General features: G+C 41.3%; 1 protein-coding gene across 4 annotated transcripts in view; it reads left to right on the forward strand.

Moving 5' to 3' along the window:
- The window catches only part of LOC133562154 (receptor-type tyrosine-protein phosphatase U), a 565,556-nt gene that overhangs the window by 480,889 nt on the left and 68,982 nt on the right, over positions 1-15,685 (forward strand). For all 4 annotated transcript variants that reach the window (XM_061916074.1, XM_061916075.1, XM_061916076.1 and 1 more), the window contains one exon: positions 7,001-7,037. In XM_061916074.1, the coding sequence (XP_061772058.1) occupies positions 7,001-7,037 (37 nt within the window). The remainder of the gene's footprint in view (positions 1-7,000; positions 7,038-15,685) is intronic.

A 15,685-nucleotide genomic window follows, 5' to 3' on the forward strand; every position in this document is an offset into this window, starting at 1 on the left:
GCCAGGTGCTTTCCATGTGGCTTTCCCTCCCCGGCACCTGCTGTAAATCTGCCTGAGGGACGCGTGCGACGCACAAGGCCAGCTCCCAGGCTTCCAAGCGCCCACCCTCCCATGCCCTCGACTGCCTCCAAGCTCGCACAAACCCCCCCCCCCACCAACTCCATCTGGCATCTGGAATCTGCTTCCTGGGGGGGGGGGGGCAAGGCTGATGGCGTGTCAGTGGCACAGGCGGACCTCCTTCCATTGAGGTTGCTGCCTGCCTTGCCGCTGGCTCCGCCCGCGTCAACAGACAAGCCACCTGCCCCAGTGCCAGCAACACGTCAACCTCCAACGCCAAGTCCACGGCTAAGACTAATCCCAGTACCGGCACCACGCCAACCTCCCACGCCGGCACCACGCCAACCTCCCACGCCGGCACCACGCCAACCTCCCACGCCGGCACCACGACAACCTCCCACGCCAGCACCACGCCGGGCTCGACCTCAAGGTCCAAGTGTATGCCGGCCTCCGAGTCCAAGTCCAGGTGCAAGCCGGCCTCCGAGTCCGAGTCCAGGTGCAAGCCGGCCTCCGAGTCCGAGTCCAGGTGCAAGCCGGCCTCCGAGTCCGAGTCCAGGTGCAAGCCGGCCTCCGAGTCCGAGTCCAGGTGCAAGCCGGCCTCCGAGTCCGAGTCCAGGTGCAAGCCGGCCTCCGAGTCCGAGTCCAGGTGCAAGCCGGCCTCCGAGTCCGAGTCAGAGTCCAAGCCGGCCTCCAAGCCGGCCTCCAAGCCGACGTCCAAGTCCAAGTCGACGTCCAAATCGGCCTCCAAAACGACGCCCGGGTCCAAGACGATGTCCAAGTCAACGTCCAATACGACGCCCGAGTCGACGTCGATGTCGGCGCCCGGGTCCACGCCGAGCATCAGGTCCGGAACCGCGCCGGGCGCATCTCCCTCCGCGTCGGATGTGGGTGTGGCCGTGCCCAGGTCGTCCTCCTCGCAGGACGCTTCCACCTCCAGGGGTGTGGCCGTACCTCGGGCGTCCTCCTCAGCGGGTGCTTCCACCCCCACGCCGGCCACGGTGGTGGCCCTTCCCAGGGCGTCCTCCCCGCAGGACGCGCCCTGGCCCTCGTCAGCCACGGATGTGGCCTCTGCGGGCCCGCCCGCCTGGACTTTTGTGGCCGCGGCGTCCCACCCGCCGCCGCCGCCTGTGGTGTCCTCGGTGGATACGGGACACGGGACTTTCCACCCCTCCACCGAGTCCTCCCTCCGCCCTCCCTTCTCTTTTGGACTATCTTGTTGTGTGGGGGGGGGGTTCTTTGTACTTTGGGGTTTTTGGGGCATCTGGGATCTGCCCCTTGGGGGGGGGGGGTAGTGTCACGATCCGTGACTCGGATCGTTAATGGATTTGCCCTATTTATGTCTTTGTTCATGTTTCGTTTCTGGACTCTGCCGATCTTTGTTTGAGCACTTCCTTGTTTGTGTTAGTCACCATGGCAACGTATTGTTTTCCTCCTCACGGGCTCCTGTCACACACCTGTTTCTAATAATTATTTGTGTATTTAAGCCCACCTGGTTCCTTAGTTCGTCCTCGGTCCATTACTTGCTTTTCGCAACACGTCACGTTTTGTATCCTTGTGCCCTCGATTATTTTGTGCTAAGTTCCACCTTAGCTTCACGTGCGTGTGGCACGTCGTTTAATGTTTTCTGTTTCCATGCTACGTTTTTAGCATTAGCTTTCCGTGCATTGGCACGCGCTTTGTTTTTCCCCTTTTTTGCACCAGTGTTCTTTTGTTTTATTATATTAAAACGTATTCTTACCTGCAATCCTGCTGACTGGTAGTGTGTGCATCCACGAAGTGGCAACTCCGCGCAACAAGTGCGCCGAACGCGTGACATGTATATGGGAACCTATATTAAAATTATACCTGAATAAACAGCTAAAGTAAGTCCCCATCACTGTACACACAACACAAGAGTGACATAAAATACAGGAATAAAAAACAGTGATCAAAACTAAAATACAAATTGAATGACTGGTTATGTTTATTTCCGTGGTTGTCTTGGATACTGAAAGTGAGGCAGAGACAGGCTTATATGAGGAGGAAGTCTCAATAATGAGACCACTACGCTGCTTAGTCATCACTGTCTATTTCATATTAGAATATTGTTTTATGGGAGTGCTGCTTGTTGCCCTAGGACCTCAGTGCAGAGTGTGACTGGGCTTAGGATGCAAAATGAACGTCGGCAATTGAACAGATATTGCATTGAAAGGGATTGTTTTAACCAGTTTTAGCATGATTTTTTTTTTTTCCAACTACATTTAAGATGACATTTTTACCTGGACTTAGGAGCTCTTAAAGCAAAATACTTAAAGCATCCGCGGCCATTAAAATTAATAAAAGTCCATTTTAATCCGTGTTTAGTGTCCCCAAAACACCACAATTTTAACATGTAACATGCCTTTTAACAAGAAAAACTAACTTTTAGATAATAATTATTGTTTAAAAAACATTACATTAGCATGCGATACAAATAACTATAGTAGTTAATGAAATATTGTTATAATATTATTCAGTATTTACTTTGGGACGCAGGCTGTTGCAGGTGTCTCCTTGGAGCTTCTTCTCCGTTGCGTAACTTTAAGAACTAGTTCATGTTGCACAAGGATAAATGTCTGCTCTCTGGACGCCTAGGCTGCATGCCGCAAAGGGGCTGACTCGCCAGGTTGGGCAGCTGGATCTGCGATCAAAATTCTCCGCACAGACTCCCGGTTCATTCCAAGCTCCTGACTTCGTCGACGCACAGACTCGCGTGGGCTGCTAACAACAGAGTCTCTGACTGCTTCAATGTGCTGTGGTGTCCTTGATGATTTCGGTCATCCAGAGTGTGATTGTCTGTTAGTATCTTTACGATTGAGGTTATTAACAGTCCCATGGGATTGGAACTTGTTGAGTCAACTGTCGATCATTGTGTGGGCAGGAAATTCACGACATCCAAGCCGTTCTTTGAATTGCAATTGAGCCGCGTGGATAGAATTCAGCCGAAAATAGGCCTAAACTGTAAATGTCTTTTGTTCAGTTGTCCATGGCATCTCAAAGTTGAAATTTTCAAAACTTTTAGAACAATGATTCTTCTTGGTAAATCTAAAAAATAAAAATAATTGATTAATTATTTAAAAAGTTATTCAAGTTTAGGTGATGGAAGCTTTTTTTGTGTCACCCTGCAGTTTGTCCCTCTGATTTAGTTGTCCGCTTCTTCTACTTTGCAATAAGTTTTTCAATTCCAGTGATTGGAGGACACAATTTAGTGGATCTCTGACTGTGGGTGTGGACAAAGGCTACTCCAGGCGGCAGCAAAAATCATCCTATTCAAATAAGACAAGAACACATATGTTTTTCTTTTATTTATGCATTTTAACTTGTACAAAACTGCACGTATGAGGTGGCTAAGAATGCAGCCAATGCGAGTAATCTATTGCACCCATAAAACCCTCTAAAAAAACACCCCAAAAACTGCACCAATACTCCATTTACATCTCTTGACCTGACTATTAACCAGATATTAAAGATATTGTTATTACAGTATAAGAGCTAACACCAACAAACATTTTTTAGCGGCGCCTTGATCACAGAGGTAAATAGCTTGTACTGTTATATAGACTGACTGAGCCGGTGAGCTCTTGCATCGCCACTGAGCTGGAGGAAGTTATTTCTAGAATATAAACCATGCCTCTCACTTATATAGTAGAAGTTTGTAGCCATAAACCGAGAAGTTGGTAAACGTTGACATTCAGTTTAGATCGTGGGATAACGAGAAAGACACGAACAAGCGCTTGTTTGCAGCCACATTTTTGTTTAATCCTTCGTGAGGATTATGATTAATTCTTCATGTAAACGGGAAGTAATGAACATCCCATCAGTTGCAATCCCACTGAGTACAGACATTGTACAGTAAGTGACTGTTTATTTATGTTTGTTGTTTTTATTTATTGTTTAGCATTTCGCAATACTGCTACATGATGCTAAGGGTTTAACTGAGGGGTGTCAAACTCATTTAAGACTGAACTGATAAAATCACTGCATAATAATTAAAAAATAAAGAACATTTGAAAAGTGTTTTATCTTTGTTTTACTTTTGGCCAAAGATAGAACAAACACATTTGGAAAATGTACACATTACAAATAATCCTCTTGGAAAAACATTTTCAAGTTAGTTGAAAATTCTGAGGAAAAAAAATGGTGCGGATTCATTAAAAAAAGAACAAACAACAAATGCAGAAACACATTTTTACAATGGAGTTCAGAGTGCACATCGCACCATCAACCGATTGGGAGCGCTGCACGGAACTCTTACTACAAAAATGATAGTCAAGGAGACTTAAGTCTTTGAATCTTATCGTGTCGTTATGTTATACGTTGAGTGGATGATTTCAAATGAAAGAAGATATTGTGTGTCGCTACAGCATTAGTCTGCCGCAAGCCACAATATGAGAGAATCTGATTGCTTACATCTGCGCTGACTGGAGTAGCGGCAACCAATCCAAAGGGGGCCTAATGTCAGGTGACACATCGTTTTTGAACAGTGTGATGTGTGACGTGAGTTACACTTGAATTGCTATTGTGTCATCCAGTGGATAAAAAAACATTTTTTTAAATTGCAGCTCATTTTTATGATTGGCAAATTCTTTTTGCAGACCGTGGGCTGGAGTAAACCTGTATGTTTACCGTCCGTTTGACACCCCTGGTTCAACAAGAGCTTGATCTGTTGAGCACACAGCTTCTAAAACTTGTAGCTCGTCCTCCGTATATCCAGACAAAAAATTTCTAAGGTTGTGGATCAACATTTGTTCCAAAGTAATCGTTGTTGTCTCTCATGAATTCTACCATGAGCAGTAGTGTTGTTTTTGTGATGCGCCTGTGAAATTAATGTCGTCATATGCTCAAAATGGCCAACATACGTAAATATTACATGTTGTTATGACTGTGCCACTTACTATATTACATATATACTTGCAATGCATTTATAAAACTGAACTATTTATAAAGACTGCTCAGTGGCCTTGTATCTGCCTTGAGATCGGTAGGTCGTGAGGTCAAACCCCGGCCAAGTCATACCAAAGGCTGCTTGGCACTCGGCATCAAGGGTTGGAATTGGGGGTTTAATAACCCAAATGATTCCTGAGCACAGCCATCGCTGCTGCTCGCTGCTCCCCTCACCTCCCATTTTCTAAATAATCTTACTCATCTCCCCTTATAAATGTAACTTACTTCACCGAGTATTATTTATTTATTTATTTTTATTGTGATTACTTATGGAGTATATTGTGAATAAATTGAGAACAGGAAGTGAACAAAAGTTTTATGTTATGTGAAAGAAAAGGGGGAGGATTAAATAAGCTCTGCTTTTTCCTACTCCTTTTCGAACATGTTGAAAAGAGGAAGTGGAAATTGTGATGTTTCATGTTTGCATATTCAAAATAAACTCAAACTCCAACTCAGGGGGTGTAAAAAGGGGTCAAATGCAGAGGGTAATTTCCCCACACCTAGTGTGTGTGACTACCAGTGGTACTTTAACTTTATAAAACAAAGATGGAAGTTTTTGGACACTTTTTAGAGCACCTTATAGGCAGAATGGAGCAACTCCCATTGACTCCATTGTTAGCGGACCTTTGCCAAGGTTTATTTACGAGTTAGAACATAGAATAATGAAAAATGTGTGTTTTTGTATTCCATAAGGATTGTGAATGATGGGCGAAATTCCACAAAAAGTACTGGTACTCATAAATGGAGGAACCACTGTTTTGTATAGATGTTCTAAGGCAGTGGTTCTCAAATGGGGGTACGCGTACCCCTGGGGGTACTTGAAGGTATGCCAAAGGGTACGTGAGATTTTTAAAAAATTATTCTAAAAATTGCAACAATTCAAAAATCCTTCATAAATATATTTATTATTGAATAATTCTTCAAGAAAATATGAATGTAAGTTCATAAAGTGTGAAAAGAAATGCAACAATGCAATATTCAGTGTTGACAGATAGATTTTTTTGTGGACATGTTCCATAAAAATTGATGTTAAAGATTTATTTTTTGGTGAAGAAATGTTTAGAATGAAGTTGATGAATCCAGATGGATCTCTATTACAATCCCCAAAGAGGGTACTTTAAGTTGATGATTACTTCTATGTGTAGAAATCTTTATTTATAACTGAATCATTTGTTTATTTTTCAACAAGCTTTTAGTTATTTTTATATATTTTTTTCCAAATAGTTCAAGAAAGACCACTACAAATGAGCAATATTTTGCACTGTTATATAATTTAATAAATCAGAAACTGATGACATAGTGCTGTATTTTACTTCTTTATCTCTTTTTTTCAACCAAAAATGCTTTGCTCTGATTAGGGGGTACTTGAATTAAAAAAATGTTCACAGGGGTACATCACTGAAAAAAGGTTGAAAACCACTGTTCTAAGGTTCAGTCTGTTCCTTGTAACTTCTCTAAATTCTCATAACATTGTTGTCCCAGTTTGTTGTGGGTAAAAATACAAACATGTTATTTGACAGCAATGATATAATATTTCAGGAATTCCTAATTATTTCCATGGAAAGTTTCCTACTTTAAAAAACGGCAGAATTCCGCTACCCTAAGATGGATTGTGTAGCCATAATAAAAAATGGAGTTGTCTGCCCGTTTTAATTTTAAGTGAATATGTATTTTTTTTTTGGAAGGGATTGAGATATTGTTCAGTCAGCTGTCTCGATTCTTTACTGGAAAACCTTTGCAGGAGGAATCACATTTTGATAGATTTATTGCAGTTTTCCTGTTGTGCCTTATCAAGAATTATGTGTTTCCTCGTGGACACATTGAAAGTGAAGACACAAATTCAGCAGTAGGTCCGAAAACACTAAAACACCATGCAACACTGTCGGGGAGCGGGTGAGATGATTGGGAGGAAAATGGTGAGGCACACAGCTGTGTCTGAGACAGATGGTTTACTCAGCATGTCATCCTTTTTCTGTTTCAGGGCTACCATCGATCCAACCACTTCATCGCTACTCAGGGTGAGTGTCCTTGCATCATGTACTGTTTGTGTGTGAGTGTGTTCCTGATGGTGAGCGGGGGTGTAATATATTAAGGATTACGGAGCCAGTGAACCCACTCGTCCACATGCACATTCAAAAGTGTTGTTGTGACTCGACTCTTCCACTTGCTTAATTAATCATGAGGAAGAAGTGGATAATTAACACATTAGTAGTAGCTTCCAAGTCCCAGTGGCATTGGAAAGTTCTCTTCTTTGGTGCTAAGAGAGGGAAGTGTTACTGTAGTCCGGGAGTTCTCAATTAAAAGTTAAAGAAGTCCCGTTAAGGAAAAATGGTTGACAATTTAGATTATCATAATGTGTAGCGGGCAGCACGGTGGAGGAGGGGTTAGTGCGTCTGCCTCAAAATACGAAGGTCCTGAGTAGTCTTGGCTTCAATCCCGGGCTCAGGATCTTTCTTTGTGGAGTTTGCATGTCCTCCCCGTGACTGCGTGGGTTCCCTACGGGTACTCCGGCTTCCTCCCACCTCCAAAGACATGCACCTGGGGATAGGTTGATTGGCAACACTAAATTGGCCCTAGTGTGTGAATGGGGGTGTGAATGTTGTCTGTCTATCTGTGTTGGCCCTGCGAGGAGGTGGCGACTTGTCCAGGGTGTGCGCTGCCTTCCGCTCGATTGTAGCTGAGATAGGCACCAACGACCCCAAAGGGAATAAGCGGTAGGAAATGGATGGATGGATAACGTATAGAATACATTGTAGTTTAGACCCAAACATAAGATTTGGTCACAGCGAACAGTTGTTTCAGCAGCTCTACGTCATCACCAACTGATCATCAAATAAAATAGAAATATATATACTACTCTTATAAAATTGTTGATTTTCACATGGAACGGGAAAGATTAATACAATAAGTTATGAATAACCAATTCTTGTTTTGTGGTGAAATAATGTCAACAGAAATTGCTCTTAATAAGCCTTCTATAAAGCATCTGAAATAGAAAAAAATTAATTATGGTATGTACAGTAAATATTAAACTATTTTAGTGTGAGCAGATTAAATTGTATTTTTTGTTGCATGCATTTGTTATCATACTTCAAACTGCTTAACAGTCTAATGTTGAACTAAATTCACAACCAAGCAGCTGTGACCACAGTTCTCAGCTGTATTTTCACTTGTTTTGTATTTTTCAAACACAGCACCATTTTTTCACACCACATTTGCTCCCTCAGACATCTCACCACTTACCTGCCTCACACACACCCTCGTCCCACTTGGAGTCTAACCGTACGTCCTGTACGATTCGGTATGTTACCTCAGTTTTAAAGTGCCAGTAGAGTGGAAAAAATAGTTGCTTCTGTATGCTTAATTGTGTTTCATCATATCCATTAAATCATATCCAATCGTGTTTATAATCAGCAAAGTATGTAAAAACACAGTTTAAACATCACAAAATGCCACAATTCCATGTTGAATTATACACTTTGAATTCCTTCGGTTATTTCCGGAGATTGACATCACAATGGGAACGCTTCTACACTCTGACAATAGTATAAGATCAGAAAATAGGCACAATTTAGAGAGAGATGTGCTGTCTATCATTCATAATCCCTACATAAGACATGAACACATCGGATTCCTACATCTGCTGTACCTTCCAAGGTTTTTCGTTGTTCCCATTGGGTTCCTGCCCTGATGTACGATCTGAGCCGAGAATGTCGTTGTGGCTTGTGCAGCCCTTTGACACATTTGTGATTAAGGTCTATGTAAGTAAGCTTTGATTGATTGAACACATATACTATAGTGCCAAAAGTATTTGGCCACCTGCCTTTACTCACATATGAACTTGAAGTGTCATCCATCCATTTTTTACCGCTTATTCCCTTTGGTGTCACGGGGGGCGCTGGTGCCTATCTCAGCTACAATCAGGCGGAAGGCAGGGTACACCCTGGACAAGTCGCCACCACATCGTAGGGCCAACACAGATAGACACACAACATTCACACTCACATTCACACACTAGGGCCAATTTAGTGTTGCCAATCAACCTATCCCCAGGTGCATGTATTTGGAAGAGGGAGGAAGCCGGAGAACCCGGAGGGAACCCACACATTCACAGGGAGGACATGCAAACTCCACACAGAAAGATCCCGAGCCCGGGATTGAACCCTGAGTTCTCAGGACCTTCGTATTGTGAGGCAGACGCACTAAACCCTCTGCCACCGTGAAGCCCTTGAAGTGCCATTCCATGGAATTGTCCATCATGTTTTGGTATCCTGGAGCATTCAAAGTTCCTTTCACTGGAACAAGCCCAACTCCTGAAAAAAACAACCCTACACCATAATACCTACTCCACCAAATTTCACACTCCACACCATGCATTCCGAAATGTAGCGTTCTCCTGGCAACCTCCAAAACCAGACCGGTCCATCAGATTGCAGGATGGAAAAGTGTGATTCATCAGTCCATAGAACGCGTCTCCACTGCTCTAGAGACCAATGGCAACATGCTTTACACCACTGCATCCCACGCTTTGCATTGGACTTGGTGAAGTATGGCTTGAATGCAGCTGCTCGGACATTGAAACCCATTCCATGAAGCTCCCTGCGCACTGTACGTGGGCTAATTGAAGGTCACATGAAGTTTGGAGCCCAGTAGCAACTGACTGTGCAGAAAGTTTTTGCACTATGCACTTCAGCATCCGCCGACCCATCTCTGTCAGTTTACATGGCCTACCACTTGGTTGCTGAGTTGCTGTTGTTCCCAAACTCTTCCATTTTCTTATAATAAAGTTGACTTTGGAATATTTAGGAGCGGGGAAAATTCACGACTGGATTTGTTGCACAGGTGGCATCATATGACAGTTTCACGCTGGATATCACTGAGAGCGGCCCATTCTTTCACAAATGTTTGGAGAAACAGTCTCCATGCTTGAGTGCTGGATTTTATACACCGGGCCAAGTGATTAGGACACCTGATTCTCAACATTTGAATGGGTGGCCAAATACTTTTGGCAATATAGTGTATGTAGTCAGTGGGCGCTCTCTATTTCGCCCACAAAATCCTCTAAATAACCATGCAAAACCCGCCAACAATACTCTATGTGCATATTGTGACCAAATATACGCCTTGACGAAGACAAACTATTTCTTAGCAGCGCAATTATACAAACTTTACAATGAGCAGGAAGCAATGTCCTGCTCTTGCATCATTGTGTCTCTGATCGTCAAAGTTATTCTAGATTAGAAATCATGCCTCCCATCTGGATTTTGCCATGAATCTAGAAGTTTTCCATATGTGACATTCAATTCATACCCGGAGATAGAGACAAACACAGCCAAAGACAGTGTCTGCAGGGAATCTTTTGCTTGTTAACTCTTTGTGTGGATCATTATTAATTCTTAATCTAAACGGGTAGATATGGACATCCTATCAATCGTCATTGAAGTAAGAGCAGGCATTTTACAGTAAGCTATCTTTTTATTATGTTTATAGTTTGTATTTCTTGTTTAGCACTTGGCAATACTGCTACATGGTGCTAAGTGTTTCACTAAAGCTGGATCTGTTTGGCAGAGCTTCTAAAACTTGTATATTATCCCCCTTATATTCCGGATCAACAATATAAGGTTCTGGATCATAATTTTGCCCAAAGTAATTGTTGTTGGCTCTCACAAAGTCTGCGCGATTTGCATTGTTGATGGCGGGGAAGGGATCTTTTCTTCCTACACCTCCATCACCGATCCTTATCCTCATTATCTCTCAAAAAGGCTCGGGAATCTCTGTGAGATTGATACTATTTTGATCGTATCTATTTATTTGCAAATTTTATAAGTCTTTCGGTGTTATAAATCAGGTAAAAATTACAAAATATAAACCTGCTTCGTTTTTGTGTTTAATGTTTTAGTTTTTTCAATGAAACATGAGAAAATGCAATATGCTGGCAGCTATTTATTCAACAAATATAATTCTCAGAAGAGAATGATAAACTAAATGTTGCAGTTTCAATGGGGGGTTACTAAGCAAATTAGTGTATTATCTAATAATATATAAATAGTCTAAACTCGAATTGGTGCTATATATATATATATATATATATATATATATATATATATATATATATATATATATATATATATATATATATATATATATATATATATTAGGGGTGGGCAAATTAATGCGTTAATTACGAGTTAACTCATCAATCTATTAACGCCGACAATTATTTTATCGCACATTTGCGTATGTTGTTTACATGCTTTTATTTTGTTAACGCCTTTTCTTAAAAAGATGGCGTCGCCCGGATTGGCTTTAGCGTCGAGGGGCTCTTGGTAAAGATAGAACATTTGGCAAAAATACCGGACAATTCTGCAAATGTCATGGCTGGCTTACAGCGTGGTCACTCCGGGATCACTTACGACCGCCAGACAATTTCTTAATGTGGATAGATCGGGCCGTTTTGGACTGAATGACGCGTGCTTGCTAGACCGGCTAGCTAGCATGGGAATACTTTGCGGTAATACTTTGCCGGCTACATCCAGCGGCCTGTGAAGCAGCGGAGTATATGTGTTGTCTGTCTATTTATGAATAATGCAGACGAGGAGTGTTGGCTGAGTTCTTAACGTTTGCTTTCAAAGCGTGCATATCACAACATAAAAGATGCCGTCATGGCGACACAACCTATACCGGGCTACCGCGAATGCTCGTCACTACTGTTGCATGCTGGGTAGGGTAGTTCTTTATTTCCCTGGCTCATAACATCACAATATAGTACCATGTATATGATGCGTTCAGTTTATCAAAGCACCAAGCAAACAATCGGAAAATTCCCATCATATCAATTCCTAGATATGGTCATAATTATTTTAAGTGCACTACGCAGAATAAACACAACATTAGTAATATTGCTACTATGGATAATTTGATAAAAAATTCCCTAAAACAGCCCACTACCTATAATATAGGTTTTTTAACCATAAGATCCCTGATAAAAAAAAATGTTTCTGCTGTTACCCCAGAAATTGCCTGTTCAGATGTTATGATTGTGGCTCAGAGATTTGTATGTAGATTATATTTATTTTCATTAACAAACAGGATAACTTAAATACCCTGCGAGTGGCAATAAGCTTAAATGTTTGTATTTACATTTTTTGAGTGGATTTTCATAAAATATGCTATTTAACTGCTACTGTTTAAGGACTGATTTAAATTGTGTTTGCACAACAAATGTTTTGGCGCTTTTGTTCATGTGGGAGAATATTCCAATAAAGGTGCACTACACTCTACTTTTGAATTCATTATTGGGCATTACGTATACAATGCAGTTAACCACGATTAATCTGAGGAATAGCGCGATTAACTTCGATTAAAATTTTTAATCGTTGCCCAGCCCTAATATATATATATATATATATATGTATATATATATATATATATATATATATATATATATATATATATATATATATATATGTATATATATATATATATATATATATATGTATATATATATATATATAATTTTTATTTATTTTTTTATTTTTTTCAGATCAAAGACCCTTCTGAAATTGGATTAACCATGTCATAATAACAAAAATAATAAAAACTTAAAAAACAACAACATTTAATATTGTCATGATCCGTGGTCTGGATCATGTTTAGTTTAGTTATTTTCTGTTAGTTTGGACTCCCTTTGTTGTTTGTGCACCTTGTGAGTTAGTTTGGTCACCATGGTAACGTATTAATTTCACCTGCTGCGGGTTCCAGACGCACACCTGTTTTTGTTCATTACTTTCCTATTCAAGCCTGCCTGTTCCCGTCAGTCGGTCTTGGTCCCTTGTTTGCGGTAAGCAACAATCACGTATGCTATTCTTGTTTCCTGAACCTGTGCTAGTGTTAGCATTAGCTTCCGTGCGTTCGGCACGCGTTTCTTTTGTGTATTTTGTCTGTTTTTGTACCAGTGTTTTTGTTATTAAATCATCTTACCTTTATGTTGTTATCCGGAGTGTCCATGTTTGCACTGGAGGAACGATCCCGCAGTAAAATGCGACCCACACGTGACAAATATAGATATTTGATTATCATAATGTCATCCAGTAACATTTTTAAAATTGTTTTACTTAAATGAAAGTTAATTATTTGCTCAAAACATGATAACAGTTTTATCTAAAGTCCTGTCAGGTTGTATTTTTGGAGTGAAATTTGACAGCGAGCACACTTGTCGGAGTTTCCTGCTTAATTTTGCACTGACATATGCACTGACTTCATCACCGACCATAGAATAACCATATCGTAATCCATGCCTCCTTTCAGTCCGCAAGTAAAAATAAAGGAGCATGTACAGTAAAAACATATTGGCGTGATTTATGTGCAGGATTCAATCAATATGTTTTGGGATTGATCAACTGATTTAAATTGTTATTTTTGATAGCCCTAATAATGCTATATCTCGTTAATTCTTAATTTTATTTTTTCAAATAAGCTATGAGCAATAAAAAAAGCTGGGAGCGTTAAGTGGCCCATGTGCCGCACTTTAGACACCCCTAGTTTATGTTTCTGTTTAAGAAATTAAAAAGTTCAAGTGTGAATTTTTAGAAAAGTAGTTCCTTATTTTGCAGCATTAATAACTTAATTTTGTAACCCCAAACTCGATCTCAACTGAAGATTGCCTGCATACTGTTTTAGTCTTATTCACTGTTAATGCATTGGAAATGGAAGCTGAACTTAGTATTGAAAAAAACAAGGGACTCTCGGTTGTGGATTCTCCTTAACACTATCGCTAGCCACAAGTCACGACTCATGCTAACCAAATGCTGAGTGTTCCTGTTTTCATCAGCCTTTCTTGTAGATCGAACTAAGGTTGCAATTGGAGCAAACACATCTGTTTCTTATCCTCGTTTATACAACCTGGAATGTTGACAAGCTGTTCCGGTAGAGGGTTCCTTTGACATGGCCTGGTTTGGACAGGTTGACCTGTTTTTATTAGCCAAAGCTCTAGTTTAGGAGAGATTGATTTAAAGGCCTACTGAAACCCACTATTACCAACCACACAGTCTGATAGTTTATATATCAATGATGAGATCTTAACATTGCAACACATGCCAATACGGCCGGTTTAGTTGACTAAATTGCAATATTAAATTTTGCGCGTAGTATCCTGTTGATAACGTTGCGGTATGATAACGCGTGCGCGTGACGTCACGCATTATAGAGGACATTTTGGTCCAGCACCGTTCACAGCTATAAGTTGTCTCTTTTCATCGCATAATTCCACAGTATTATGGACTCTGTGTTGCTGAATCTTTTGCATTTTGTTCAATTAATAATGGAGATTTCAAAGAAGAAAACTGTAGGTGGGAAGCGGTGTATTGTGGCCGCCTTTAGTACCACAAACACAGCCGGTGTTTCCTTGTTTACATTCCCGAAAGATGACGGTGAAGCTTTACTATGGAACAGAGCGGTCAAGCGAACATGGTTCCCTACCACATGTCAACTGGCAGGTTTCGGTGAGAAAATGGTGGTAATAAGTCGGCTCCTACCGTAGACCTGAGCGGAGAGCTTGCGTCGTTCCTCCTGCGCCTGTCGAAGACGCAGCTGTGGACTCTCTTGCATCCTCCCACCGGCCGCCCCTGACCGTCAGATGTTTCCACCGTGGAGGAGGGGAAAAAAAAAAAATCTGGCGGTCACCACACCTGTGGCAACACCCCTCCGACTTTCAGGTACCATATAATCTCACTAAAACACTAGTAACACAATAAGCAGATAAGGGATTTTCCAGAATTATCTTAGTAAATTTGTCTAATAACATCTGAATCGCTTTGCCGTCTAGTTATTTTTTGTTTTTGTTTTTTTCCTAGTCCTTCACTCTCACTTTCCTCATCCACAATCTTTCGTCATTGCTCAAATGAATGGGGAAATCGTCGCTTTCTCGGTCCGAATCGCTCTCGCTGCTGGTGGACATGATTGTAAAAAATGTTCAGATGTGAGGAGCGCCACAACCCGTGACGTCACGCGCACATCGTCTGCTACTTCCGGTACAGGCAAGGCTTTTTAAATAGCGACCAAAAGTTGCAAACTTTATCGTCGATGTTTTCTACTAAATCCTTTCAGCAAAAATATGGCAATAGCGCGAAATGATCAAGTATGACACATAGAATGGACCTGCTATCCCCGTTTAAATAAGAAAATCTCATTTCAGTAGGCCTTTAAATCAGTACCCACCACCACTCTGCACTATCCTGCAAATATGACTGGTAAGAAAGCTTACCTATAATTTATGGCCGTCAGTTTGCAGCACCAAGCAGGAGGAACGGGCTCGCACCTACATTTTTTTTCCAATCCTGTTTGTGACGCCAATATGATGAAGGGAAAAAAAAAACCTGAACAAGGTTGCATAGGTGAAGAAAGCAGTCTCGTTACAATTTATATTCCAGCCTCTTAAATACCCAATTTTGAAGTCGTATCGGATGTGTTTCTAAGGACAGCAGATATCAGGTAAACCCGTCGATACCAGTCACGTTACCAGTACAGCTTTTCAACATTCCAGGTTATATAAAATCAGATAAGAAACCGATGTTCAACTAAGTTCAACCTTAGTTTTATCCACAACACCTTCCACCTCAAATGCCTCACTTTTTCACCCGCTTTCAAGCAAACTACTCAGGCTTGTGGA

This window comes from Nerophis ophidion, linkage group LG11 (assembly GCF_033978795.1).
Source record: "Nerophis ophidion isolate RoL-2023_Sa linkage group LG11, RoL_Noph_v1.0, whole genome shotgun sequence".
NCBI lineage: Eukaryota > Metazoa > Chordata > Actinopteri > Syngnathiformes > Syngnathidae > Nerophis > Nerophis ophidion.